Raw genomic sequence first — 25,813 nt, forward strand, 5'->3', positions numbered from 1 at the left:
TAGGAGTACTTCTTACATGCTACTCCCCATTTAAAAATATAAAGAAAATAAAAACAAAATAACATACAGCTCTCCGGCCAGTACAGATTTGCTCCTCTCCTGTTTGAAGGCCAGTGAGTGCTCCATGGTTTGATAGGAACACTTCCTCTCTCATTTCCGCTTCCAAAGGCGGTCGACTACTAATGGCCATTTAGAGTTTCTTTCCCCCAGAAATTTGCTCTTGTCATTATACACACAATTCTGTGCCTGTGTAAATATTTAAGACAAGTTGGTAGAGCGGTGGAAATTGCTGGATCACAGGTTCCTTTGGCTACAGGAACATCTCTGAAGTACCTACTTGTGTACCTGATACTGTTCTACATGCTGGAGAGACATCACAGAAGACCCACGTGTGCGCCTCTTTTCATGAAGCTGAAATTGTGCTGTGGGTGGGGACAGGGTAGAATCAAATTTCGGTAGGTGCCGCCACAGAGCCCTGCAAAGTTCTCTTAGCAATTCATGCTTCCCCCGGTGTGGCTGGGGTAACAAACGCCCCTTTGCTGGCATCGTCAGCACCCCATTCACGAAGTAGGGGCTGTTGACCGGAGGCTGAGCTCTTTCTCCCAGGCCGTCTCCAAGATCTTGGAGTCTGCAGCTGCAATGATCCCTGTGGGGGATTTTTAAGAGCAGCGAGACTGAGCTGGAGCAATCCACTACCCATTTAGGTGTATTCCCCCGGGCAGGAGGGGAGCTGGGGGGGTGATGTGACCCTGTCTGGGCAAATCACCGAGTGTGGGGTGAAAGGTTGGTAGAGGAGCGGTGGGTGGTACCTTCCTGTACTAGGATGTACCACTGAGAGGCTCGGAAGAAGCAGTCCGCTCTGGGACGCACAGCTGGAGTGAGGGAGCCTTGTGTTCCCAAACAGACCATGGTGTGCAGGGTGCAGGGGAGCTCACCACCATGCAAGGACCTGAGCCTCCCCTGAGGTCACCATCATCCCACGTCTGGCCCCAACCCGTCAGCTCTACAGATTGTAATCAAGCGGGGACCAGGGAACATGGCAGGGAAGCACGTGACTGGTTCCCTGATGGGTGAGCAGGGCAGAGATGAAGGACACCCCTGGATCTGATCGGTCTAGATGGGATTACCTACCAGGATCTTCCAGGGGAGAGAACACCCATTGGCTGGAGGTGGGGGTGTCCTCAGAGAGTTTATAGGTGCAGAGGTGGGGCTTTGAAGAGTGGAGGTGGAAGTGAAGGGTTTGGAATCCTCCTCTGGAACCTCAGGCTGCTCATCAGCAAAAGAGGCTGGAGATACTCGCCAGCTCAGTGGGATCACTGGCTTTTATTCTGTCCTCTAGTCTGTCTTCCCCTTACGTTTTTAACAGTGGGTAGTGGATCCCACAATATGGATATCAGAGCCCAATAGCAAATCACTAAATCTTTCTCCGGTGGGTGCCCACCAGACTCCATGTGTAGGTCCTGGATGGGCGGAGATCTTTCAGGGGGCTCATGACATACTGCAGGCCAGGTTTCTCCAGGGAAACGGATGGTGGTGGCCTACTCAGCCCAAAGAGGTGAACACTTACTTAAATGATGGGATTTTAAGCATTAGGCGGGAGATGTTTGGGTGAGGGTAGGTAAGTAAGACATAGGTGGATTCTCAAGTCAGTGAACTTCTCACCAGTCAGTCATTTAGCCCTGACTGTATTCACACCTGGGTCTGAAAGGCTGCAAGTGCAAGACTGGGCTCCTGTGTTCCTGGGGCAGTGACAATCCACCATGGCCTCAGAGGTGGGCCAGTGTGTGTGTCCCCGGTGCACCAGTCGGGCCCACATCAGCCTCTGTCCCCAAATCCCACTGCCCTACAGTGGATATTGCCCATGAGCAAATAGCCCTGCTCTGGTGTTGGCCTCATGGTGGGAGAGGAGGGGGGAGACGTACGTGCCTCACAGTGTGCACAAAGCCCGGCAGGAACCGGAGAACCTCATGCCATGCCACCTTTCCCTTTAAAGCAGACTTAGACATTGAGAGGAGGGGACAGGTTTCCTCTCCGGGGATGGGGAGATGATAAGGTGGAGGGGTGGGTGGAACAGAGGCACCCTTCGGGGGTCAGGTACGTGGTCTGGCATGTCTACCTGGCAGGGCAGTGTGAACCCCTTCACCATCTCCTTCCCCCGTCGTGTTCAGGGGCTTGCAAAGGATCTGCTGGCTGAAGGTGTCCTTCCGTTCGGGGCTCAGCTAGACACTGGGAAAACCAGGTGGCTGCAGTGCCTCCAAGGTTTAGGGGCTGAGAAGGCTGAAGGAAGCACTGTGTTTAGGGTGAATGGGATGTGGGCCAGGCCTCCCACGAGGCTGGGGGGGGGCGCTGGATCTACCATGAGCAGCGTGGGACTTTCCTGCTCCACCTTCCACAGCTTCCACTCCTCAGCAGGGCTGAGGGGTCTTAAGGACAGTGTGAGTCTCCTGAGGATGGTATGAACACTTCCATCCTAGAGGGTATCCCTCTTTTGATGGGCGGAGGGCTCTACTGTGTGTCAAGCCTGGCGCAGGGGGTGCTGCCCTCCTGGGTGTGACCTGGGCCTAGTGCAGCTGTGTCTTTGTCCAGAAACAGCCAATGATGGCAAAACCTGGGGGTCATCCTTCCCCCTGGAAAAGGAGGTTCCAGAAAGGCTCTCTGTAATTCTGTCTTTCAGTCTCTGTGTGTCACTTATGGGGCTGGGTGAGACCTCATTGTGGCTCTCATTGGCGTGTGTCCTGTATGGGGTGACTTTTTGTGTTCAAAGGCAAGATGTCATTTCTCTGAGCTGGTTTGGGGTCTGTCCAAGATTTGAGATCTCTGAGCTGTGTGAGGGTGTGTCCGCCGTGTGCGATCACTGAGCTGTGGAGTGTTGTGTGTCCCAAGTGAGGGTTCTCTGGGCTGTTCAGGGCTCTCTCCCAGTGTGTGAGGTATCTGACCTGTTTTGGGTGCAGTGTGCAGAATGTAAGGTGTCTGGGGCTGTTGCCATGATGTATTTCAGGAATTGGGGTTTGAGCTCTCCTGAGGGTCTCTGTCGAGGTTGGCATATTTGAGCGCCTGGGGGCCCCTACTGTAGGTTGTAAGATCACAAAGGTGATTTGTCACAAGACAGGAGGTGTCCGAGTGTTCACAGTGCAGGTGCTCTGTGCTGTTTGTGTGTCTGCATGCAGGGTTGCGAGCTCTGTGATTGTGTGGCATCTATGTGCAGCGTGTGAGGCCTGCGAGCTATTAAGTTTCTGTGTTGCAGGTTGTTAGGTTCCTAAAATGCATGTGGATCTGTATTTTAGAATTTATTGGCTCTCGGCTGTTTCGTGTCTCCTTCCTCATAAGATTCTTGGGTTCCCAAGAGTTGAGTTCTGTGGGTTGTTTGATCTTGTATGTCCAATGCACTGAGGTCTCCTAGCTGCCCTTTCCTGGGTCTGGAGCTCATCCACTCCAGCTCCCAAACACCCAGCTTCCTTGTCTAGGCCACTGAGTCTATGTGGTGGCTTCCCTCAGTGTGTTATTGGGATAGTTTGGGTCTTGTGAGCCAGAGTGTGAGGTCTGTGAGGTATTTGGGAGTCTGTGTCCAGGTTGTGATGCTTCTGAGCTGGAGGGATATTCCAGGCCCAGGGTGAGGCCTCCTCTGTCTGTGGTGCTGTGTTGCAGGCATTGAAACTTCTGAGCCACGTGGCTGTTTACATCCCCATTGAGAGACTTTGTCACATACCGAGTTCAGACATGAGGTGTTTGTGACCTCTACCCATTGTTCAGTCTGACAACTGTCCAGAAAGACAGAGCTTGATCTGAGTTGACCACTGGGACTCATCCATTCCAGCTCCCAATAACCTGGCTTCCTTGTCTCCACCATTGACTCTCTGTGGTGTGCTTCCCTCAGACCCTTCCCTAGGGTTGGGTTCTCTCAATCCAGAGCTGAAACTTACCTATTTCATGCAAATCTCCAGTACAGTCTGAAATGTAGTCAATATCCAACTAAAAACGCCAGGACCAGTGCTTCCCTAAAAAAAACAAACTATTCACAAAACATTTTACTGAATCCCAAGAGGTTCCAGGTAAGAGACCCTGCCCTTTTGATAGGGAGTTGTTGCAAATCTCCTCAAAATATGGAATCTTTTTTTTTTTTTAATCCTTTCTCTGTTGCTGGTACCTTGAGAGGCTCAGGCAAGAAAAGCCATTCCATTTTATGTTTTTGACAAAACAAGCAAAACCACCCTAACAACACACACACACACACACACACACACACACACACACACACAGTAGTAGTCAGCATAAGGAAATTGTATTGGAAATGTAAATGGAATCCTGTGATTAATTATAAAACCAAATTTCTGATCACACTATATGTCTACTGTCAGGATCGGCTGTATTCTAGCAGACTGGACAACCAAAGATGCCTTCTTTCTCCAAATCTCATACACTGCAGCTTGTAATCTGATTACTACGGTCTAAATAATTGCAAGCAGTGTAGGAATCACAGAGCCTATTAAAAGCATGTCTTTTCCTGTGTCACATCGTGACCTCTCTTTCTCTCACCACCCAGACAGAATTTCTCAGCAAATACAGGAGGCAATGCCAAAGAAACTGACTCTTTCTGACCCCGTGGAACACTGGAGCCAGTGATGTCCCAGGGTCTAGCACTGCCCGTTAGAAGTCTCCCTCTCGTCTCCGCTAAAAATGGCAACCCTAACCAGAGAAGGAGAAATACGCCATACGCAGGTTCTCAGATCGCACTGCTGATACGGCTGAGATAGGGCTTGTGAGAAAAACAGCTATTCTTTCAGACAGCACCGCTCGCTCATGGCTCACGGAGAACGCTAGTCCTGCGACACTAATGCGCATACGGCCTGTTTAGGGAGATTCTCCCTCGCTCCCTCTCAGGCCCTCGCTTTCCCTCGTTCTTTCCCGGGATCAGGTTCCCGCCAGCCCGCCGCCAGCGCACCTACCGCCCCCGCCCCCCGCCCCATCCTCAGCCTAGGCGGTGGAAACGCGCCTCCAGAAAACAGAAGGGTTAAGACAACCGAGAGGAGACGTCCTCCCGGCTTCCTAGAGAGAACAGCCACGCGCGCCCCACGGAAGGCGGGGCTGCGGAACTGCGCGTGACGTCATAGGGATGGGACCATGTGCCGAAGCCGTGTGGTTTTTAGCATTCCTCGGGCTGTACGGGGCCGGGAGGGAGACGGGAGTGTCCCGGGGCACAGTGGGCTCCTCTCCGTGGGCCGCGGCGTGGGTGCATGAAACCCGAAACGTAAGCACCCCGCGAGTTGGGAGGGTTGAGCCCGCCCCCACCCCCACCCCGCCACGGCGGCGCACCAGAGTGACTGCACAGAACGAATGCTTCCTGAGGTCGCTGGGAGAGTTTCCGGGCGCTGCGGGTGACGTTACAGACGACATACCTGGTGCCGAGCTGGGTGGGGTGGGGCTTCTGCGTGACAGCCTGGTTACGTTCCCTGTAGAGCGCACGCGTGAGGAGTACCTGTTAACTAATTTTTGTTTTCTTACTAGGGGTTTTTGCTTAGGCTATGCATGTACGCTGGCAAAGGGAAAAGCACAACTAGTAGAGAGCTTGTCTATTCAAGTTCTTGCAGTCCGGAGAGTCCCCGGATCTGAAGATCAGTGTGTCTCGGCAGGGTGTTTTGCCCTTTCTTCATAGGGATGAGTAGACACGTTATAGTGGGGACGTTTAAGGTACGGGTGTTTCTGCATTCAGGATTAGTCTGTCAGTCGAACAGGAAATGGTTCTCTCTGCGTCTAGCTAGTTTCGGGAGGACTGACTTTTAATCGCACTTGCTGTTCCTGAGACAGCAGGGAGCTGGAGGGACTGTGTCTGGCCCTTCAGCCAAAGAAGGAAGAAGGTCTGTGTGTTTGGCCTTGTCACATGTAAACCCAAGAGTCACCCGAGAGACTGACGGGAGGTATGACAAAGAGTGAACTGCAGGCCTTGTCTAAGTTACAATGGGAAGAGTGGTCCTTTATGGTAATCCATTTCTGGAACGCGAGAGCCTCTAGAGATTTCTCTCCTGTGGCTTTTTTCAGGGCTCGGGTGAAGTTCAGCGTTGTCTACAGGGTAAAAATGTGCTTGGCCTCTTTTGTGCCTGTCCAAGCAGATGTCCAGATAAGCAGAGATTCTCTTTTTAGCCCTGGAAGTAATCGATACTTGAAGTTTTTAACAGGTACTATTTTCCTGATCTAAAGGAAGGAAGCAAAAATGAGTCATTATCCCAGAACCGATCATTGTCCTCATCTGACAGGTGAGGAAACTGACCACAGAGAGATTAAGTAACCTGCCCAAAGTCAAACAAGGAAAAGTGGTGGGGCCCTGTTCAGATCTTGGTCTGGCTGGCTTCTTCACCTGTCGGCTATGCAGGCACAGAGTGTTGGTTTCCAGATCTGGGTCTGTCCTCTCTAAACCACACACCTGAGACAACTGACAGGCCCACAGACACATTGTACTCAACAAGTGCTAGCCACTCCCTGGGACCCTGGAGATGACTTTACGGGGAAGAGAAGTATTGGAGAGAGTAGGTCCCAAAGGCTCACCAACCATCCCTGAGGGAGTGAGGCTACAGGAGGAAGACTGGAGGGCCTGAAGGGGGGCTGAGTCTCTGAGAGAGAGGCTGATGGGCTAACCTATGGCACACGTGTGTTAAACACATTGCTTTGAGTTCATTTTTTTTTTTCTTTTAGCACTGCCAACGCGTGCTGCATGTTGAAAACACACAAGGCAGTTAAGTAAAACCGACCAGTATATGGATAAGTAGAGAGACTCCCATTTTACCTAGGGAATACCTGACTGTCAAACAGCACTGTGCTCTGCAAAGGGAGAACATTATGCTAGACTAAATGAAACAGAAATTAGCTATATTCCGAATTTTTATATCCTTCTATTCCTGATGAGGCATCCGAGGCACAGAGAGGCTGGGTCAGCTCCCCCAAGTCACTGAGGTACTAGGTGGTTGAGGGCCCCAGGCAGAGAACACACAACATGTCCAAAACTGACCGCGCCCACCCCCACCCCCCATACATCTGCATCTCCTCCGCTGTTGCCTAACTCAGTGAAAAGCAGCCTTCTACCCAGCTGCTTAGGCCAGCGATCCTTAAAGCCATCCTTCCTTGCTGCCTCTCTCACCACCCCTTCAGTCACCAAGGCCAGCTAATCCAGCCTCCTCCGTCCTTCTAAATAAGATCTTGACACTTCTTCCATCACTATGGTTGGTTGCCTAGTCCAGATGACCTTCATCTCTGCTTGATAATCACCACCAGTCTTGACCCTTGGCCACGAATGTTTTCATCCCACTGCCTGAGGGACCTTTCTTAAATCCGAAGCTGGTCTTGTCTGCCCTGCTCAAAACTCTACAGGGGCTTCCTGCTGCACTTACGGTAACGTCCGGCCTCTTGGAGCAGGCACAGCAGGCCTTGCCTCCCCTCAAATGCCTCATCTTCGGCACACCGCCTCCTGCTCCACCCCCACGCCACATTCCAGCCCCTTTCCACCTCCTTCTGTTCAGTAGATGGCCAGTGGACCCAGACACTCTTCTCCCTGCCTCTCATTTCCCCAGCCCCATGCATGCCATCCCGTGTAGATCGAGGATTCACTTCATTTGCCTGATTCCTACTTAACGTTCGGCTGTCAGGTTCAGTAGAGAGCAATTTCCATTTACCCTGAGGAGTACCTGGTTGAAAAGGCACTGTTCACAGAACTTTGTATTGAAAAGAAGTGATGGAGATTGCATTATAAATTCCCCCAAATGGACAGATGTTTTACTCTGGTTCTCAGTGAGCTAATTGGAAATGCAATCTGGCAGCAGAGTTTTTCTGGAGAAGGCTTCCTTGCTTAGAATAGGATTACACTCGGCAAAGATCTCACCTCATTTTACACGGAGCCTTGGATGCGTTTGAACTCGGAGTTTGGAATGTGGCACAAATTTTCCTAATGTGGAGGGGTCCTACCTTCCAGTGAGGAGGGATAAGCAGAAACATGGAAAAAATATGTCACTTCATGGCACCTGTGACCCAGGAAATAAGCAGGCCTTCAGCCCCCTCCCTTGGACTTTGTTTTGATGAGTTCATTTTTCACAGTAAGTTGCAGTCTGAGTTTTCTGTGAGGACAAGAGAAAGTATACTAACTGGTCTTCCCTTTACAAGGGCTTTGATTAATCAGTCCCTGTGGCTGTCAGGGAGGCAAGGATCAGCTGCCTGCTCCTATGGGAACTCTCCGAGGGAATCTGACTCCCTAGGGGCCCCCACCAGGTGCCAGCAAGCCCTGGAGGAAACTGTGTCTGTTCCTCCAGCATCCAGTGGAGAGTGTGACCCCACTGCTGGTTCTCCCTTCCATAGACTAGACTCAACTGTGAGGATTACCCTCATTCGCTACAACCCACCTCGGTGTGAAATGAAGTGTGTGCCTTGGACAAGAAAAAAGAACCACCAGTCCAGGGGCGCCTGGGTGGCTCAGTCGTTAAGCATCTGCCTTCAGCTCAGGGCGTGATCCCGGGGTCCTGGGATCGAGCCCCGCATCGGGCTCCTCCACTGGGAGCCTGCTTCTTCCTCTCCCACTCCCCCTGCTCGTGTTCCCTCTCTCGCTGGCTGTCTCTCTCTCTGTCAAATAAATAAATAAAATCTTTAAAAAAAAAAAAAAGAACCACCAGTCCAACCACCACCACCCCAACCCCCAACCCTGGACAGAAGGTGGGACTAGACTCCCGGGGACCTGGCATACGTCCCTCCATTGCTGATGTGTCCCTAACTCAGGGCACGGTGTGATTGCCTCTTCCTGCAGCCTAGCTCTCGAGGAGCTAAGGTGTGCGTGGTATATACAGTTTGATTACCCAAAGGCTCAAGGTAAGTCTCAAAGCCCAGCGTCCGTACACAGGGAAACCAACTGAAAGGAGTTAGGTGGCTGATGCAGGAGAGGGTGGATCTGGGAATCACACCTCCATTTTGCCTGACTCCGCAGCCGGCATTGCGCTCGCAATGACACACCTGGATGGGGTTTCAGGATTGGGTTTCAGTTGCCGAAATGCAGATACTGTTCCACGATTGCATAGTCATCATGGTCGGAACACCGTGTCCCCCCTTGAAATGCAGGTACCCAGCCAGGTGGAGCAACCCCGAAAGGTTCTAAGACTCTGTGTCTGGCCTCTGAGGAGCGGCCCCGAAGCAACAGCCCAACAGACCAGGGAGTCCCTTGGCGTGGAAGGCTTGCCTCAGAGCCAGTGGCCAAGCAGGACTTCAGCTTCCAGGGTTCCCCTGTGGGGAGGTCCTTTGCCATAGTAGAGAGACTTTTGCAAACCACCCCTCGCCCCAAACGAGGTCTCCACCAGTCTCACTCTATTGACCAGATGGTGTGAATTGAGAGGCAAGCAGAGGCAGAGGAAGTGGTTTCCGTGGCTGCATCACAGTTGTGGAGCTGGCCAAACGGCAATGGTGGTTTGGAGCTCAGTAGCCCAAGGACCGAAATCTGGCTCTACTTGTGGGGATCTCTCGGTTCTTCAGCTTGCAGGTCTGTAAAATGTGGGTGCTCCAAGTGCCTACCTCAGCAACCTCCCCACCCCTGAGAAGTGGGTCAGAAGTGTACCTAAGTACACTTACGTAGGGTTAAGCTGCCCTCCTCTGTGTTCCTAAGGTACCGTGACTTAAATTCCGCCAACACGCTTCTCCCACGACATGTGGTGGTCATCTGCTGGCAGATACAGCCTAAATCATCCCTGCATCCCCAAACCGTGTGCGGGAAACTGATGCATGGTATTTAGGTGGTGCTCAGAACGTGTTTCTTCAATGAATGAAGGACCCTGACCCAAGGTGATGTTATGACTTCATCATAAAGGGTGGCTATTGTACCAGCTATTTCTGGGTGACAAGGGGAGGAAACCGGCCATCTCTGTACTCAGATTCTCTTTGGGAGGAGGGGGAAGGTTGCATCTTTCGTACCATCTCTAATTGTAGATACATAAAAAAAAAAAAACACGAGGCTATAAAGATATTTTAATTGTGTGGGACACTGTGTTGCCCCATCAGCCACAGTTCTGGTCTCACAGTGGGACTCGGATCAAGATCTTTGGAGCACCTGTCAGCTCCGAGAATGTTTGTCAAGTACCAGGTGACCAGTGCACATACATAGCAGGTGCCCACAATGATCTGTCCAGCAGGTGGACTGTTGAGTGAATTCAGGCCGCTAATTAAGGGTGTGATACTATGGCTAGAGCACAAATGCCGGTGGGGACAGGGACGTGGGCACCCAGGGGAAGGCTGTGTCGGTCCAGGCGAGTGCTGTCAGCCTCACAAGGAGGCGCGCCTCCTCACTGTCCTTCCAGCTCTTTGCCCAAATCTGCCTCTTCTCTGAACGGTCTTCTCCGTGTCCCTCGTCTGCCTCCCTTACAGCCTGATACAGGCCGTCACTTAGTGTCTGTGATCCGTGGGTGTCCTTTGTGGTCCAGCTGACTAAGCAGAAGCTTGCTCACCCAGCAGGATCTAGGGCCCGTCACCCTCTGCTGTCCCCGCTTTCTGTGAGACTCTCACTCCCGGCCCCACCCCCAGTTGCTCCAGCCTCCCGAGAGGATCTGCACTGTGTCCGGCAGCCTCTGCTTCAGTCGCTTCTTCCCGAGCGTTCCCTCTTGTCGGGAAAGTCCTGACCCCAGATATCTGCCTCTCAGACTCCCCTCATGTTCACATCTTTGTTGAAAGGTCACCTCCTCAAGAAGCCTGAGGTCACTCCCTTGGGGTTACTTTCTAGGCCAAGCCTCGGGGTTTACGGGTAATCCAGAGAGGCATCGCCACCAAGGGTGCATACTGCTGGAGTCAGGATGCGCCTGGGCTGGAGTCCTGTCTCTCTTAGTGGAGGTGAGCTCTTGTGGTGTCACTTACCCTCTCCGCACAGGCATTTTCTCCTTGGGGACAGTGGAAAATATGGATTCTGCAGGGTTGATACACCAAACGAGATGTTTAGAAAGGGCCTCCCGTTCTCCTTTATCCCATTCGGTAGGTATTTGTGAACGCCCACTGGGGTTGAGGCTCTGATGGGTGCACAAGACAAAGTCCCTTGACTCTGTCAGCTCCTGGGCTGGTGAGTGAAACAAATAATCCGCCTCTGACAGCCGGGTGGGGTTGGGGCTGGGATAGGGGAAACGCGGGGTGTCGTGGAAGTTCAGAGGAAGGTCCGCCATCCAGGATGTAGGAAAGAGGGCAAAGGAGGCTTCCTGGTAGAAACGCTGCCTGAGTCCCTAGAGATGAATAAGAGGCGAAGGTCTTCCTCACAGCCCTTACGTTCACAAACCTTTCGTGCAGGACAGATGTGGCGTCGCCTTCCAGTCCCTCCTGACTGACTGCGGGATGGGGGTGTGAGCCCATGCTGGCCAGTGGGAAAGGAAGAGACTGTTTGCTGGAAGGCTTCTGAGGTTCTTCCTTGTTCATAGCAGAGATACAGGACTAGACAGTCTCTTTGTGCACTTGGACGTTGCTGTATCTGGGTGTTGGTCCTGGAACATCTGTTCCAGGAAAGGCCAGATCAGAGCTGGAAAGAACCTACGTCCTTGATGGCATCACTGGTTCCCGGAGTGTGCCCTGCCTGTGCCCACCCTTCCTTCTGATTCCGTTTTGTGTGATTGTGAATTGCCTTTGTGCTTAGGCCTGTTTGCGGAGGGGTCTCCTCTTTACTCACAGCACAAGGCTGCCTTCCTGATATGGCGAGCATCGTGGGGTCTGGTTCTCTGTTTTGTGGGCGCCATGCCGTACAATGGGTAAGGACACAAGCTCTGATCCTAGACACCCTTCCTTCCAACGCAGTTCTGCCACTTGTAGCCATGTCCTCTGGAGAAATTTACTTGGCCTTCTGTGCATTACTCTCCTCGCCTGTGAAATGGGTTTATTATTCTTCGTAGTAACGATACCAAACAGAGAGGGTTGCATTTCTGAGTGTGTAGTGAGGTAATGCAAGGATGGCTCACAGAATTGTACCTGGCACGTCCCCTGTCTTGACAACCACTGAGACTGCTATGGGGTAAGTTGCAGGTCACGCTTCACACTGTGAGCCACAGCCAAGAACATAAAGATGGCATCAGACGTGTCCATTCAGCCCTAGAGACTCTCTGTGCCACTCTCTTGTCATCCTTTGTGTCACACACAGATGACCCCTTGCCAGAAGGCTGGATTTTCCGTTGTGGGTCTCCCAGCAGAGAGAACACAAATACACATCATCTTCCATAGTGTGCATGAGTTCAGCTCACTCCAGTTCTGTCCCCAGATAGTTAGGGGCTGCTTCTGGTGCTGGGGTCGGGAGGGGGGGGGGGGCGGCAGGAAACAGAGCATGTGACACTCCGTTACTGCCACATGGCATTGGAAGCTCTCTGTGTCCCGGTGCCTGCCTTTATCTCCAGACTCACCTCCCTGCACCCCAGAATTCGGTTGCCACTCACACTGGATTCCAGGGCACTGGAATTCCTGCCACGTCAGTCTCTCTCCTTCAGCCTCAAATTCGTCCTGGTAAAAGGGCAGTCACTCTGCCTCCCCAGGTTTGTTGGGAGACCTGCAGGAGAGAATAGATGTGAAACACCTAGCCGGCATTACGTGGCGCGTGGAAGGCACTGAGTGAGAGGCAGCATCGTCCGTCCCGCTTCCTAAATCCACAGCAGCTGGCCTGCAGATGGTAAGATTTCCTTCTCTCTCGTGCGGCTGATCATGTCCCATTGTGTATACGTGCCACGCTTCCTTTATCCACTCCTCTGTTGATGGACAGTTGGGTGGTTTCCATTACCCTGGCCCCTGTGACGAAAGCTGCAGTAAACACAGGAGCGCGGACATCTCTTTGAGGTGCGGATTTCAGTTCGTTTGGACATACACCCAGGAGTGGGATTGCTGGATCATACGGTAGGTGTTTTGGTTTTTCGTTTTTGTCGTTTTGGAGGGGGGGCACCCTGGTATGAGCAAGAACCTGTGGCAGTTTTAGTTTTAACTTTTTGAGGAACCTCCGTACTGCTTTCTGCTATGGCTGCGCCAGTTTGCATTCCCACTGACAGGGCACAAGGGTTTCCGTGTTCTGCATGCCCAGCGACACTTGGGATCTGCTGTGTTTGGTAGCTGGTTTGACGAGAACCATCCTCACGCGTGTGGCCCGATATCTCATTGCGATGTTGACCTGCCTTTCCCTGAGGAGTAGTGATGTGGAGCCGCTTTTCATATGCCTTTTGGCCATGTGTAGGTCTTCTTTGGAGAAATGACTATTCAGATCCTTTGCCCATTCATTCTTACATCGCTTTGTTTGTTTTCTTGCTCTTGAGTTAGGAAAGTTTGTTATAAATGGTGAAAATCAACCCCCTTATCAAATACGTGGTTTGCAAATGTTTTTGCCCATTTTGCAGATTGCCTTTTCGCCTTGGTGGTTTCCTCTGCTGTGCGGAAGCTTTTAAGTTTGATGTAGTCCCACTTGTCTGTTTTTGCTTTTCTTGCCTGTGCCATGGGTGTTGATTCCACAAGATCATCGCCAAGACCAATGTCATGCAGCTTTTTCTCTATGTTTTCTTTCAGGAGTTTCACAGCGTTGGGTCTTCTATTTCATCTTCAATCCCCTCTGGGTTGATTTTCGTGTGTGGTGTAACAGAGGGTCCAATGTCATCCTTTTGCACGTGGGCATCCGGTTTTCCCAGCGCCATTTGACGGAGGCTGTCCTTTCCCCGTTGCGTATTATTGGCGTGCTCGTCAAGATCAGTTGACTGTACATGCGTTGGGTTTATTCTGGGTTCTATTCTGTTCCATTGGTCTGTGTCTGTCTTTCTGCCCCTACCCTTTCTGCTTTGGTACCTCCAACTGTGTTCTTCCTCAGGGTTGCCTTGGCTGTGCTCGGTCTTGTGTTGTTCCAGATGCATTCTAGGATTGTTTTTCTATTACTGAGAAATGCCATTGGGATTTTGATAGGCATAGCATTGAGTCTATCAGTTTTCTTTGTAATCTTTCATCTTTTTTTAAGATTTGATTTATTTATTTGACAGAGAGAGACAGCGAGAGAGGGAACACAAGCAAGGGGAGTGTGAGAGGGAGAAGCAGGCTTCCCACCGAGCAGGGAGCCCGATGCTGGGCTCGATCCCAGGACCCTCGGATCATGACCTGAGCCGAAGGCAGACGCTTAATGGCTGAGCCACCCAGGCTCCCCTGTTTTTAATCTTTCATCTTAAACTGTAGATGACACTGATTAATCAGTTATATGCTAACTCTGAGGATTGCCTTCGTGGGCTTTCAGTTATTGAACCACCCTTGCTTCCCTGGGCTAACCCACCTGATCACGGTGCATTTTCCCTGAAGAGATTGCTGAAGTTCACTGCTGGTATTTTGTTGAGGAATTTTGTGCTTGCGCTAAGAAAGAATATTGGTCAGTAGTTTTCTTTTCTTGGTATCAGTGAAATGCTAGCCTCATAAATCACTTGCAAGTGTTTCCTCCACTTAGTTTTCTGGAGGCAATTGTGTAGGATTTCTGCGTGTGTCTGTGTTTCCTGTCAATATTTGGTAGAATTCACTGGCAATACCATCTGGGATTGTTGTCAAGGGTTTTAAACCACTGATTCAATTTCTGTAAATGATACTGAACTATGCATGTTATTTCTCCTTGGGTAAGTTTTGGTAGCTTATGGGTTTGGGGTAATTCATCCATTTCCTATTTGTTGCATTTGTATATGTAGAATTGAATGTAATATTGCCTTCTGTTTCTTTCAGATTTGCTGGGCTTCTAGCGAGACGTCCTCTTTCATTCCTGCTATTGGTAACTTATTTCTTCTCTCCCTCTTTTCTCTCTCTTTTTCTCCAGTTTTCTTGAAATACAGTTGACACAGAGCAGCGTAGAAGGGATACAGCATAATACTTTGACTTACATGTATCATGGAAGGATTACCGCAATAAGCTTAGTTGACCATCCCCATCTGATATAGACAGAAAAAGAAGAAAAAGAAAACAGTGTTTTCCTTGTGAAGAGAACTCTTAGGATTTACTCCCCAACAACTCTCATTCACACCACCCGGCAGTGTTAACTAGAGCCATCATGTCGTGCATGATGCCCCCGGTACTTGTTTACCTTGGAACTGGAAGTTTGTTCCTTTTGACCACCATCCTCCAGGTTTTTTCTCCTTCCCCAAATTGCCACCTCTGATAACCACAAATCTGATATCTTTTTCTATAAACTTGGGAGGTTTTCTTCAATTCCATATATGAGTGACATCATATCATATTTGTCTCTCTCTGACTTATTTCACTTAGCATAATGCTCTCAGGGTCCATCTGTGTTGTCACGAATGACAGGATTTCCTCCTCTTTTGTGCCTGAATAATATTCGTGTGTGTGTGTGTGTGTGTGTGTGTGCACATGCGTGCATGCGTGCATGTGTGTGTGTGTGTGTGTGTGTGTCTTCTTGATCTGTTTATCCATCAAAAGCACCTAGATTGTGTCCATGTCTTGGCTATTGTAAGTAATGCTGCTGTGGACATGGGGTGCAGGTATGTCTTTGACATAGTGATTTCATTTCCTTCAGGTACATTCTCCGGAGTAGAAGGTCTGCAGCATATGGTAGTTCTGTTTTTGATTTTTTGAGGAATCTCCATACTGTTTTCCATACTGGCTGTGCCAATTTACAATCCCGCCAACAATGCAAAACATCTTTTTTAAGATTTATTTATTTATTTATTTATTTGAGAGAGAGTGCACTGGGGTGGGGGGCAGAGGGAGAGGGAGACTTAAGCAGACTCACCGCTGAGCATGGAGCCCGATGCAGGGCTCGATGTCACGACCCCGACATCAGAACCTGAGCGGAAACCAAAAGTCAGCCGGTTGGTGTTCAACTGAGTGCACCACCCAGGCAGCCCCTGATTTCTTTATGCTCCACATCCGAGCCAGCATTTTTATCTCTTGTCTTTTTGTTGCTAGCCGTTCTGAAAGGTGTGAGGTGAGACCTCATTGTGGTTTTGATTTGCATTTCTCTGACGATTAGTGGTTTGGAGCAGCTCTTTATGTCCCTGTTGGCCATTTGTAGGTCTCCTTTAGAAAAACATGTATTCACATCCTTTACCTGTTTTTAAATTGGATTATTAGCCTTTTTGTTATGGAGTTGTATGAGTTCTTTCTGTATTGTGGATATTAACTAATGCCTTGACAGATATATGGATTTCAAGTATTTTCTTCCCATCCTGTAAGATATCTTTTTACCTTGCTGGTGGTTTCTTTGGTGTGTAGCTTTTTACTTACATGTAACCCCGCTTGTTTTTTTGTTTTTTTGTTTTTTTTTTTTTTTTTACTTTGTTGTCTGTGCTTTGGGTATCATATCCAGAATTCATGGCCAAGACCCATGTCAAAGGGCTTTTTTGTTGAATAGTATTCTTCCAGGAGTTTCATAGTTTCCGTCTTACGTTTATGTCTTTAATCTATTTCATGTAAATTTCTTCTGCGTGTAAGTCAGGAATCCAGCCTTCTTCTTTGACATGTGAAGATTCCATTCTCCCAGCACCATTTATTGAAGAGACTGTCTTTTCTCCGTTGAGTATTCTTGACTCCTGTGTCATGACCGTATATGCGTGGGGTTATTTCTGGGCTCTCGATTCTGTTCCATTGGTCTGTATGTCAGTTTTTATGCCAGTACCACACTGTTGTGATTTTCTGGCTTTGCCATATGGCTAGAAAGCAGGAAGTAGGATGTATCTTGCTTTGTTCTTCTGTTTTTCTTCTTTTCCTTCATCAGTCCTGTGAGAGGCTTAGCAATTTTCTTGATCATTTCAAAGAAGCAGCTTTTGATTTGAGTTCCTTTAATGTGTCTTGTTAGAAATTTCATTGATTTCTGTTCTTAGGCTTCGGTAAATTCTTATTTATTCTTACAGGGGATTTCTGAAATAATTTCCATCGGCTTGAATATCCTTTTTAACTAGATGAAAGCCTGTGAGAATTGAAAAGAATGTGTCCCTCCCCATGGTGGAAATGGTTAAATTGTAGCAAACGTCTGCTTTTTGAAAGTACACGAACACCTAGGAGGAGAGCACATGCTAGTCACACGTGGATTGTTCTTGAAATGATGTTCGAGAACGGTTATAACATGTCAGCAGGGACTTAACGTGGTTGACTGCAGGGCAACATTTTGCATGATGGGTCATGTGGACGCGATAATGGATCTCCCTTCTGAGACCCTGATTATATGCCATCAGTATTCTGAGCCCTTGGAAATGGTTGATCCCATTTAAAGTGCGGAACAGTTCCAGCGACTAGGGCTCGTTATGGTCCCCATTTCACAGATAGGAGACAGAGGCACGGGAAGGTTACATCAGAGGAATAATAATGGGTTTTCTTTCTTCTTCTGTCACCACGTGTTGCAGTCTGGGTTCTTCTGGCCGTGCCCGTCCCTCGCTACCTTCCAGCCCTTTGAGAACCTTCATCTTCCCCTTCCTGTCTAGACCCAAGGGCCAGGTGGAGCTGTGAGCACCGACTACGCCTCCATGGATCCACTCCAGAAATGCAACTCAACGTCGATTCCCGAATCTTCCCCAATGATCTCCGAAGAGACTTCCCGGGAAGTCACAGCAGCCTCCCCTCCTTCCTTCTCAGAACTGCTAATGATGGGCCTCGGTGACCTCAAAACCAGTCCGGGTGCCAAATACCCTGCCCCTCTGCCAGAGGGGCTGCTCCAGCAGCGGTACAGGGATGAGAAAACCCTCCAAGAGAGGCGGTGGGAAAGGTCGGCGTCCCCTCAGAGGAAGAGAACACTTCTGGGGCACGCGAGGCGGCGACACCTCGATCACGTGGCACCTTATCGCGTCGAAAGGAAGGCCAGGATCTCTTCCTCAGCAGGGGATAGAGATCAGAACAGATTCCGATGTGAATGTCGATACTGCCAGAGCCATAGGCCCAATGTCCCTGGGATGCCTGCAGAGAGGAAAGGGGCCCCGCATCCTTCCTCCTGGGACACGCTGGTGCAGGGCCTCAGTGGCTTGACCCTCAGCCTGGGGACCAACCGGCCCGGCCTTCTGCCCGAAGGGGTGCTCCAACAGCAGGAGAGAGAGGAGAAGCTCCAACTGGAGATGCAGCAGGAAAGCAAAAGAATGTTTCAGAGGCTCCTGAAACAGTGGTTGAAAGAAAACTGAAGCTCTCGCCCTCACGTGACAGAGATCGGAACGGATTCAGACGTGGAGGCTGGCGTGGCCAGATCCTGAGCATGGATTCCTTTTGGGACCAAACAGTAAGCAATCAGAGAAGTCAGAGAAGGAACAGGAGCAGCGTGAGGACTGAACGCTCTGTCTGTGTGAGCATGGATCCAATCCCGGGAAGGTCCTCCTTTTTCCCGCCTGGAATTTCTGGGTCACCGTGGGGCTTTCTATGGGACAGTGCGTACCAGAGGTCCTTAACTTCTATATTACGGCTCCCATGATGCATGCTGTCACTTTCCCACCCCGGATCTCTGTCTTTCCTCCCTGCCTTGTTGTCAATAAGATATAGGGTTTCTCTGTAGCATGAATGCCCTGGTGATGGCCCGTGTGCTTTTGTGCCGTGTCACTGACTGCCTCCCAGAAGCAGCACTAGGTCTGCTGGGATGCCCGTGCGCTCAACTGAGCTCCACTTCCAAGAATCGGACGCTAAACTGAGTGCGGAGAGGGACGTGGAACTGGAATGCAGTGGTTCACCATTGTGCTATCTGTGTAAGCCATTATGAATGTGCTGAGCTAAATGTAGGCTAACGTTTCCCTGCTTCGTGACAGTGATAGTATTCCCCTTGGCGGAATTTCTGATGGGTTACCTCATCATGCATACCAAATAAATATACGTATGAAAGGAAAATAGCTTTTGAGTTCTGGTTTGTTGATCCCTAATGCTTTGTTCTTTGTTAGATCTGAGATCACGACATTTAAATCCCAGAGCAGCAGATCACGATTTATCAAGAGGAGTTCTAAACCGTGTGGATTCGGAGCAGGGGACGGGGAGGGCACCAGGGAACACCATCACATCAACCATTGGCGGCCCTGCAGCAGGACCAGCCTTCACATCATCCGGGAGCAAGGGGAAGAGAGTCTTACTGCCCACAGAGAGTTGGAAACAGAGTCTGCTGCCCACGGCTGGAGTTCCTGAGGGATGGTGTCGGTTCCCCTGGCCTTAGGATGCTCAGGGGCCCTTCCTCGTTCGTTGCCTGGTGTCCCTGGGTCGCCGCAAGGGAACAGCAGTTTCATGCCTGCTGCTGCACAATAGAGCATCGTTGAGTTACTGAAGAGTCGTTTTGGGATTTAGACACGTGCCTTTTCATTTCAGGAGGCATGAATGAATCCATCTACCTCCCTCCCCCCGCCACACACTCACACACACACACACACACACACACACACACACACACACAGGATCCAACGCTCTGTACCCAGGAAGGGCCCATGCAATTCCTGTGAACTGAAAATAAATTCTGCTTTCTGTCAGGCTCTATTTTTAGGTAGTCCCCAGAGCTGTGTTGCTGCCAACATCTAGGAGTCTCCTGCAGAGGGAAGTGGCTTGAGCACAGGTGTGCTTATTATGTTCGAACTTGTGATCTCGTCCGAGAGCTTAGGTGCTCACCTGACCCTGCCTGGCTTTTCTCCCACTTGAAGAGAGAAGGTAAGTAAAGCAGGACTTTTCTTTTCTTTCTTTTTTTTTTAAGATTATTTATTTATTAACTTGAGAGAGAAAGAACATGAGTGGGGGAGGGGAGGGCGGGGGAGGGGCAGGGAAGAGAGAGAGAGACAGACAGACAGACAGACAGAGAAGCCCACTCCCTGCTGAGCAGGGAGCCCGAAGCGGCGCTCGGGCGCTCGATCCCAGGACCCTAAGATCATGACTTGAGCCAAAGGCAGACGCTTAACTGACTGAGTCGCCCAGGGGCCCTAAAGCAGGACTTTTCTTTCTTGAAACTCCCGAGACCTCAATTCTAACTGGTCATTTGGGGTGTGGTTAGCAGGAATAACATGGCATTTCACTTTATTGATTGTGTACTAGTTATCAGACACTACGCTACGTATTTCCACGTATCAGCTCATGTAATCCGCTCCCAAAGACCCCTCATGGAGCAAGACCTCAATCTCAATTGGTAGGTGGGAAAGCAGAGCACAGAGAGGTTAGGTGACTTGCTCAGTGTCACGCAGGCACCGAATGGGGGAGTGGCACACAAACCTAGGCGGACTGTATTCAGAGCGGGCACTGTTTTTTGTTTTTAAAGATTTTATTTATTTATTTGACAGAGAGACAGTGAGAGAGGGAACACAAGCAGGGGGGAGCGGGAGAGGGAGAAGCAGGCTCCCCGCAGAGCCGGGAGCCCGACACGGGGCTCGATCCTAGGATCCTGGGATCATGACCTGAACCAAAGGCAGACGCTTAGCGACTGAGCCACCCAGGCGCCTCCAGAGTGGGCACTCTTAACCAGCTCAGCAACTGTAACCTCCATAAAGGCTGCGGGTGAAGTGCGGAGAACCGGTGACTTTGGTGGACGTTTCCCAGCTGGAAGCACCAAGTCTTATAAGCTACATCTTTGAATCCTCTCCAGAATGCACTGGGGCAGGGCCAGCCTTCCCCACCTGGCAGAGTTCACAGAGACGGGAAAGAGGAGGCCTCAGCCCAGTAGCCACGCCAACCACCATCAAATGTATAGCCACTCGTGAAGGTTTCGTTGTCTCCCCTTGCCTTCCCCACTCCGTGCTAAGCTGGCTGCTGGGCGGGGCAGTTTGGAGTAATGGCGAGACAGTCCCGACCCTTGGGACTTGAGCCTTTAATCAAGGAGAGCTGTGACACCCAGACACGTGGCAGAGAGCCGTCATGGATCTGCTGTGCAGTTCTCCGGCCAGGAGACGAGAGGAGTGGGAAGGACCAGGGTGGGGCAGTGTGGACCTGGGGCTTGCTGAGGGTGCTCCTAAACACAGACTTACGGCCTACCCGGGGGCCCATGGAGAATGGGTGGGTGGGTGTAACTGAGGGACCCATTGGTGCCACCCCATCCCCACCTCAGAGCATGGTCCCCTTGCCTACATATCGAGTGTACGAGCGTATCTGGGGGGTCCCATCTGACACAGCATACTGTCCCAAGTTCCTGACTGGGAGCCAGGATCCAGTGATGTCTAGAGATGTTCAGCATGCCAGGTTCCAGACCAGAGACAGACGCAGAGCCACCAGGAGGCAAGAAAACACGGGGAGAGAATGGGGGTAAAATGGAATGCTCAAAGAGAAAATCTGAATGGACCTATCACAAGTAAAGAAATTGAACTTGGGAATTAAGAACCTTCCCACAGAGGAAAGCCCTGGGCCAGCTAATGGACAAATAGCGGGCCTCATTCGTGAATCCTGTTAAACTGTAGGAAGAGATAATAGCCATCCTTCATAGACTCTTCCACAACAGACAGGAGGAGGGAACACTTCCTAACTCAGCCCGTGAGGACAATATTACCCTGCTACCGAAGCCACACAGGACAACACAAGAAATCTATAGACCAGTATCTATCACGACTATCCATACATAAATCCTCAACAAAACGGTGCACCAGATCCAGCAGCATTTACGAGGGAGTATGCAACTAACCAGGTGAGACTTATCCCCGGGTTGCAACATTGCTTTAGCATTCAAAATACAACTCAGGTAAGCACCGTCGTAATATAACGAGGACAGAAACCACGTAGTTGATCATCTTGATAGACAAAGAACAGACATTTGACAAAATCTAAGACCCATTCGTGATAAAAACCCTCAGCCGCCTAGGGCTCGAAGGGCACATCCTCATTCTGATAAAGGGCATCTGGAAGAAAAATGAGTCTCATGTCACCTCGTGTTGAGTAGTGAAAGAATGAATGCTTTCCTCTTGAGATCCGGACCAAGGCGAGGACGCCGGTCCCACCGTTCCCTTCCAACATTGACTGAAGGTTCCGGCCGGCGCAATCATGCAAGACAAAGACTGAGGACATGGAGAAACTGGAAACGAAACCTATGCCCAGGCAAAGACTTGTACTCAGACATTCACGGCAAAAAAGTGGAAACAGTCTAAAAGTCTGTCACCGGTAAGAGGATAATCCACCTGTGGCATACCCTTGCAGTAGAAGGCCACTGGTCTATGAAGATGGGTGACCTTCTGATGTCTGCAGCAACATGGATGAGCCTCCATTGTGTTATGCTGAGTGAAAAACACGGACTCACAAGTCAGCTTGAAGCATGAGTCAGTTTACAGGAAATGCCCAGAAAGGGCACACCTACAAGAGATAGAAATTACCTTAGATGTTGCCTCGGCCTGGAGGTAGGAGTGGACTTGAGTGCTGACGGGTACACAGGGTCCTTCCGGAGTGATGGAAATGTTGTACAACTGAATCGTGCTGATGGCTGCACAACTCCGGAAATGTACTACAAGTCACTGCATTGGACCCTTCAACTGGGTGAACTTTGTGGTATGTAAATTATAGCCTTTATATTTTTTTTAAGATTATATTATTTTGAGAGAGAGAGACAGACAGAAAATGGGCGGTGGGAGGGGCAGAGGGAGAAGCAGAACCCTCACTGAGCAGGGAGCCCGATGCGGGGCTCGATCCCAGGACCCGATCCCAGGACCCTGGGATCAAGACCTGAGCCGAAGGCAGATGCTTAACCGACTAACCACCCCGGCGCCCCAAATTATAGCCTTTGGAAAATGTAATGCAGATGTCTAAGTCCTGGAGGAAGAGGTATGCCATTGACTTTATAACACTAAGAACCTGCCCCATCTCTCTTTCCGTGTTCTCTGGGTCCTGCCTGCATGACCCATCATCACCTGCCTCCTCCACGTGAGCTAGCTGCTGCCGCCAGCCTGAGTCCCTATGCACAACAGAACGGAGTGCTGGTGCGTGCACACGTCTGTGCCTGTGTCTGTGTGTCTGCGTGTACTCGCGCGCGCGGGCAGCCACTGGGTGAACAGAGTGATTGGCTCAGAAATCCGTGGCTGGGGGCAGGCTCCCGTGGTCCATCCTGCGTCTGAAACCCACTTAGGACTTTTCCATTCTTGAGGAATCCCATGGAACCGGCTGCAGTTTCCTTGGTAAGCAGCCTCACCCTTAGCTTCACTCTGGCCACAGGAAGACATGTGTAGACTGGAGAGGGATGTTGTCCCCTCTCCAACACACAGGGCCCCCTGCCCCACTCAGCAAGCCAGTGGGGATATGCAGCAGGGGGGTAACCAGGACAATGGAAATCCCGCAGCCTTTTCATCCTTGAGGCCCTTCCCCCTCCCCTCCACCTGCCTGAGTGTCCCCTAGAGAAGGAGACATTGGTACATAAACACACTCCTGACTCCTTGAAGTTGTTCTAAATATGGCTGTAAAATAAATAGGTCCCAGAGAGCTACTGACTTATGAATACAGAACGCAAACTGATGGCTGCCAGATGGAACGGGTGGGTAGATGGGAAAGTTGAGTGAAAGGGAGGGGGAGATACAGGCTTCTGGTGAAGGAATGGAAGAGTCACCGGACCAAAGGCAGAGCATAGGGAATATCGTCAATGATATTGTAATAGCATTGTATGGTGACGGATGGTAGCTACGCTTGTGGGGAGCAGAGCATGACACTAGAGATGTTGAATCACTGTGACATACGCCTGCAACCAATGGAACACTGTGTGTCTACTCAAATTAAAAAAAAGGGGGGGGGCGCCTGGGTGGCTCAGTCGTTAAGCGTCTGCCTTCGGCTCAGGGCGTGATCCCGGCGTTGTGGGATCGAGCCCCACATCAGGCTCCTCTGCTGGGAGCCTGCTTCTTCCTCTCCCACTCCCCCTGCTTGTGTTCCCTCTCTCGCTGGCTGTCTCTCTCTCTGTCAAATAAATAAATAAAATCTTAAAAAAAAAAAAAAGCTCCTGCAAGAGAAGACACATAAGAATTTTTTTTTTTTTAATTTCAGTATTAGTACACATGGCTCTAAAGTCCAAGATTCTCTTTAAACCAGGACAGGTGAAGCTCAGCGATGCTTCCCAACCTCAGCTTCACATTGAAACTTTCCTGGAGCAGCTTAAAAAGGACTCAACGCCTGAAGAAATCATCCAATTAATTTAAGAAATGGGCAGAAGACAGGAACAGACATTTCTCCAAAGAAGACATCCAGACAGTCAACAGACACATGAAAAGATGCTCGACATCACTCATCATCTGTGATGTTGGTAAATGCAAATCAGAGCCACAGTGAGATATCGCCTCCCACCTGTCAGAACGGCTAAAGTCAAAAACACTAGAAACAACAGGTGTTGGCGACGATGTAGAGAAAAAGGAACGCCCGTGCACCGTTGGTGGGAATGCAAAGTGGTGCAGCCACTGTCGGAAAAGAGTATGGGGTTTCCTTAAAAAGTTAAAAATGGAGCTGCCCTACAGTCCAGCAATCATACTACTGGGTATTTTATCAAAAATTCAAAAACACTGATTGGAGGGGTACCGGCCCCGCTATGTTTATAGCAGCATTGTTTACAATAAGCAAAGCATGGGAGCAGCCCAAGCGCCCGTGGATAGACGAAGGGATAAAGAAGATGTGGTATATATACACAATGGAGTATTATTCAGCCGTAACAAAGAATGAAATCTTCCCATTTGCAATAGCACAGGTAGAGCTAGAGAGGATTATTGCTAAGCCAAAGAAGTCAGAAGAAAGACAAGTACCATATGATTTCACTCGTGGAATTTAACAACCACAAACGAGCAAAGGAAAAAAAGAGACAGAGAAAAACCAAGAAACACACTCTTAGCTAAAGAGAACAAATTGATGGTAACTGGAGGGGAGGTGGGTGAGGGGGTCAGTGAGCTAGGTGATGGGGATGAATTAGTGCACTTGTCCTAGTGAGAACCGGGTGATGTATGGAATTGTTGAATCACTGCACTGTACACCTGAAACTAATGTAACACTGTGTTAACTATACTGGAAGTAAAATTTAAAAATTACTAGTAAAAAAAAGAGGGACAGATGCTGGTGCTCCCTCCCCAGGGAATCTGATGAAGTGAGTCTGGAATGTGGCCCCAGCGAGAGCATTATTTGGAAACCTCTGTGAAAACCTAGTTTGCCGCTGTGGAAAGAGAACCATCCTTAAGGTGAACACCTCAAGTCAGAAATTTGAGACTCCCTTACAAGGCAAGCAGGTCTTCATCATTACCTGCTGTGGCCGGCAGATGGTGTAGGCTGTGAGGAACGGACAAACACGTCAAAGTGAACGCGGGCTTTAAAACTGACATTGTACTTGCTGCTCTCAGTGTTCCCGAAAACCAGTTTGAAGTTAAAACCCCTGATTTGCTCATGAAACGTACGACTTTTTATTTCTTGTCAAGATCCCTTGCGCTTCGCTACTTTAAAATCGGAGACGACGTTGTATAGATAACTTCATCAGACAGATCCCAAAAATTCTTTGAAAATGCGTTGGCTGAGACTTGGATCCGTTGATGGAGATGCTCAGCTCTCAGGCTTATCGGCCACGTTTAGTGGGTTGTGTTTTTTAACTGTCTTCTATACTTTTGTTCTCAAACTCATTCCCGGGCTCAGATAAGAGCCCAAACAGGTCAAGGTATTTATGATGAAAAGTAAAATTGAGCAATCCCGTGTTTCATGCTCACCCAAAGACACGTGCCTTCCAGACTTTCTCGCTGAGAGATTACATCCGGGTATTCACTCTATATTCCAAATCCCGGGCTTACTGCTCCGCCCCATTCATGGAGCTTGCGCAGGGAGTTCTTACAGAAGGTGAGGATTTCAGTCTCCCCGGTTATGTCACAGGGCGTGGGTCTTCTCCTCGGGAATTGCTGTGGGGAACCCACCCCAGCCAGGAGCATTCTGAGGACGTGCTCAGAGTGTACCTGCGGAGACGGAGCCCTCACAGGCG

General features: G+C 50.0%; 1 protein-coding gene across 40 annotated transcripts in view; it reads left to right on the forward strand.

Annotated features, from left to right (window-relative positions):
• Positions 1–18,783, forward strand: part of LOC125282017 (protein FAM156A/FAM156B-like) — a 49,676-nt gene extending 30,893 nt beyond the window's left edge. For 11 of the 40 annotated variants that reach the window (XM_057311633.1, XM_057311591.1, XM_057311627.1 and 8 more), the window contains 4 exons: positions 1–12,637; positions 12,728–12,858; positions 14,695–14,740; positions 17,406–18,783. The exon at positions 1–12,637 is cut by the window's left edge. In XM_057311633.1, the coding sequence (XP_057167616.1) occupies positions 12,635–12,637; positions 12,728–12,858; positions 14,695–14,740; positions 17,406–18,092 (867 nt within the window). In that variant the 5' untranslated portion in view covers positions 1–12,634 and the 3' untranslated portion in view covers positions 18,093–18,783. The other 29 variants (XM_048215932.2, XM_057311706.1, XM_057311642.1 and 26 more) reach the window with 21 other exon arrangements.
• The last annotated feature ends 7,030 nt before the right edge of the window (positions 18,784–25,813 follow it).

The sequence above is a fragment of the Ursus arctos genome, chromosome X, assembly GCF_023065955.2.
Source record: "Ursus arctos isolate Adak ecotype North America chromosome X, UrsArc2.0, whole genome shotgun sequence".
NCBI lineage: Eukaryota > Metazoa > Chordata > Mammalia > Carnivora > Ursidae > Ursus > Ursus arctos.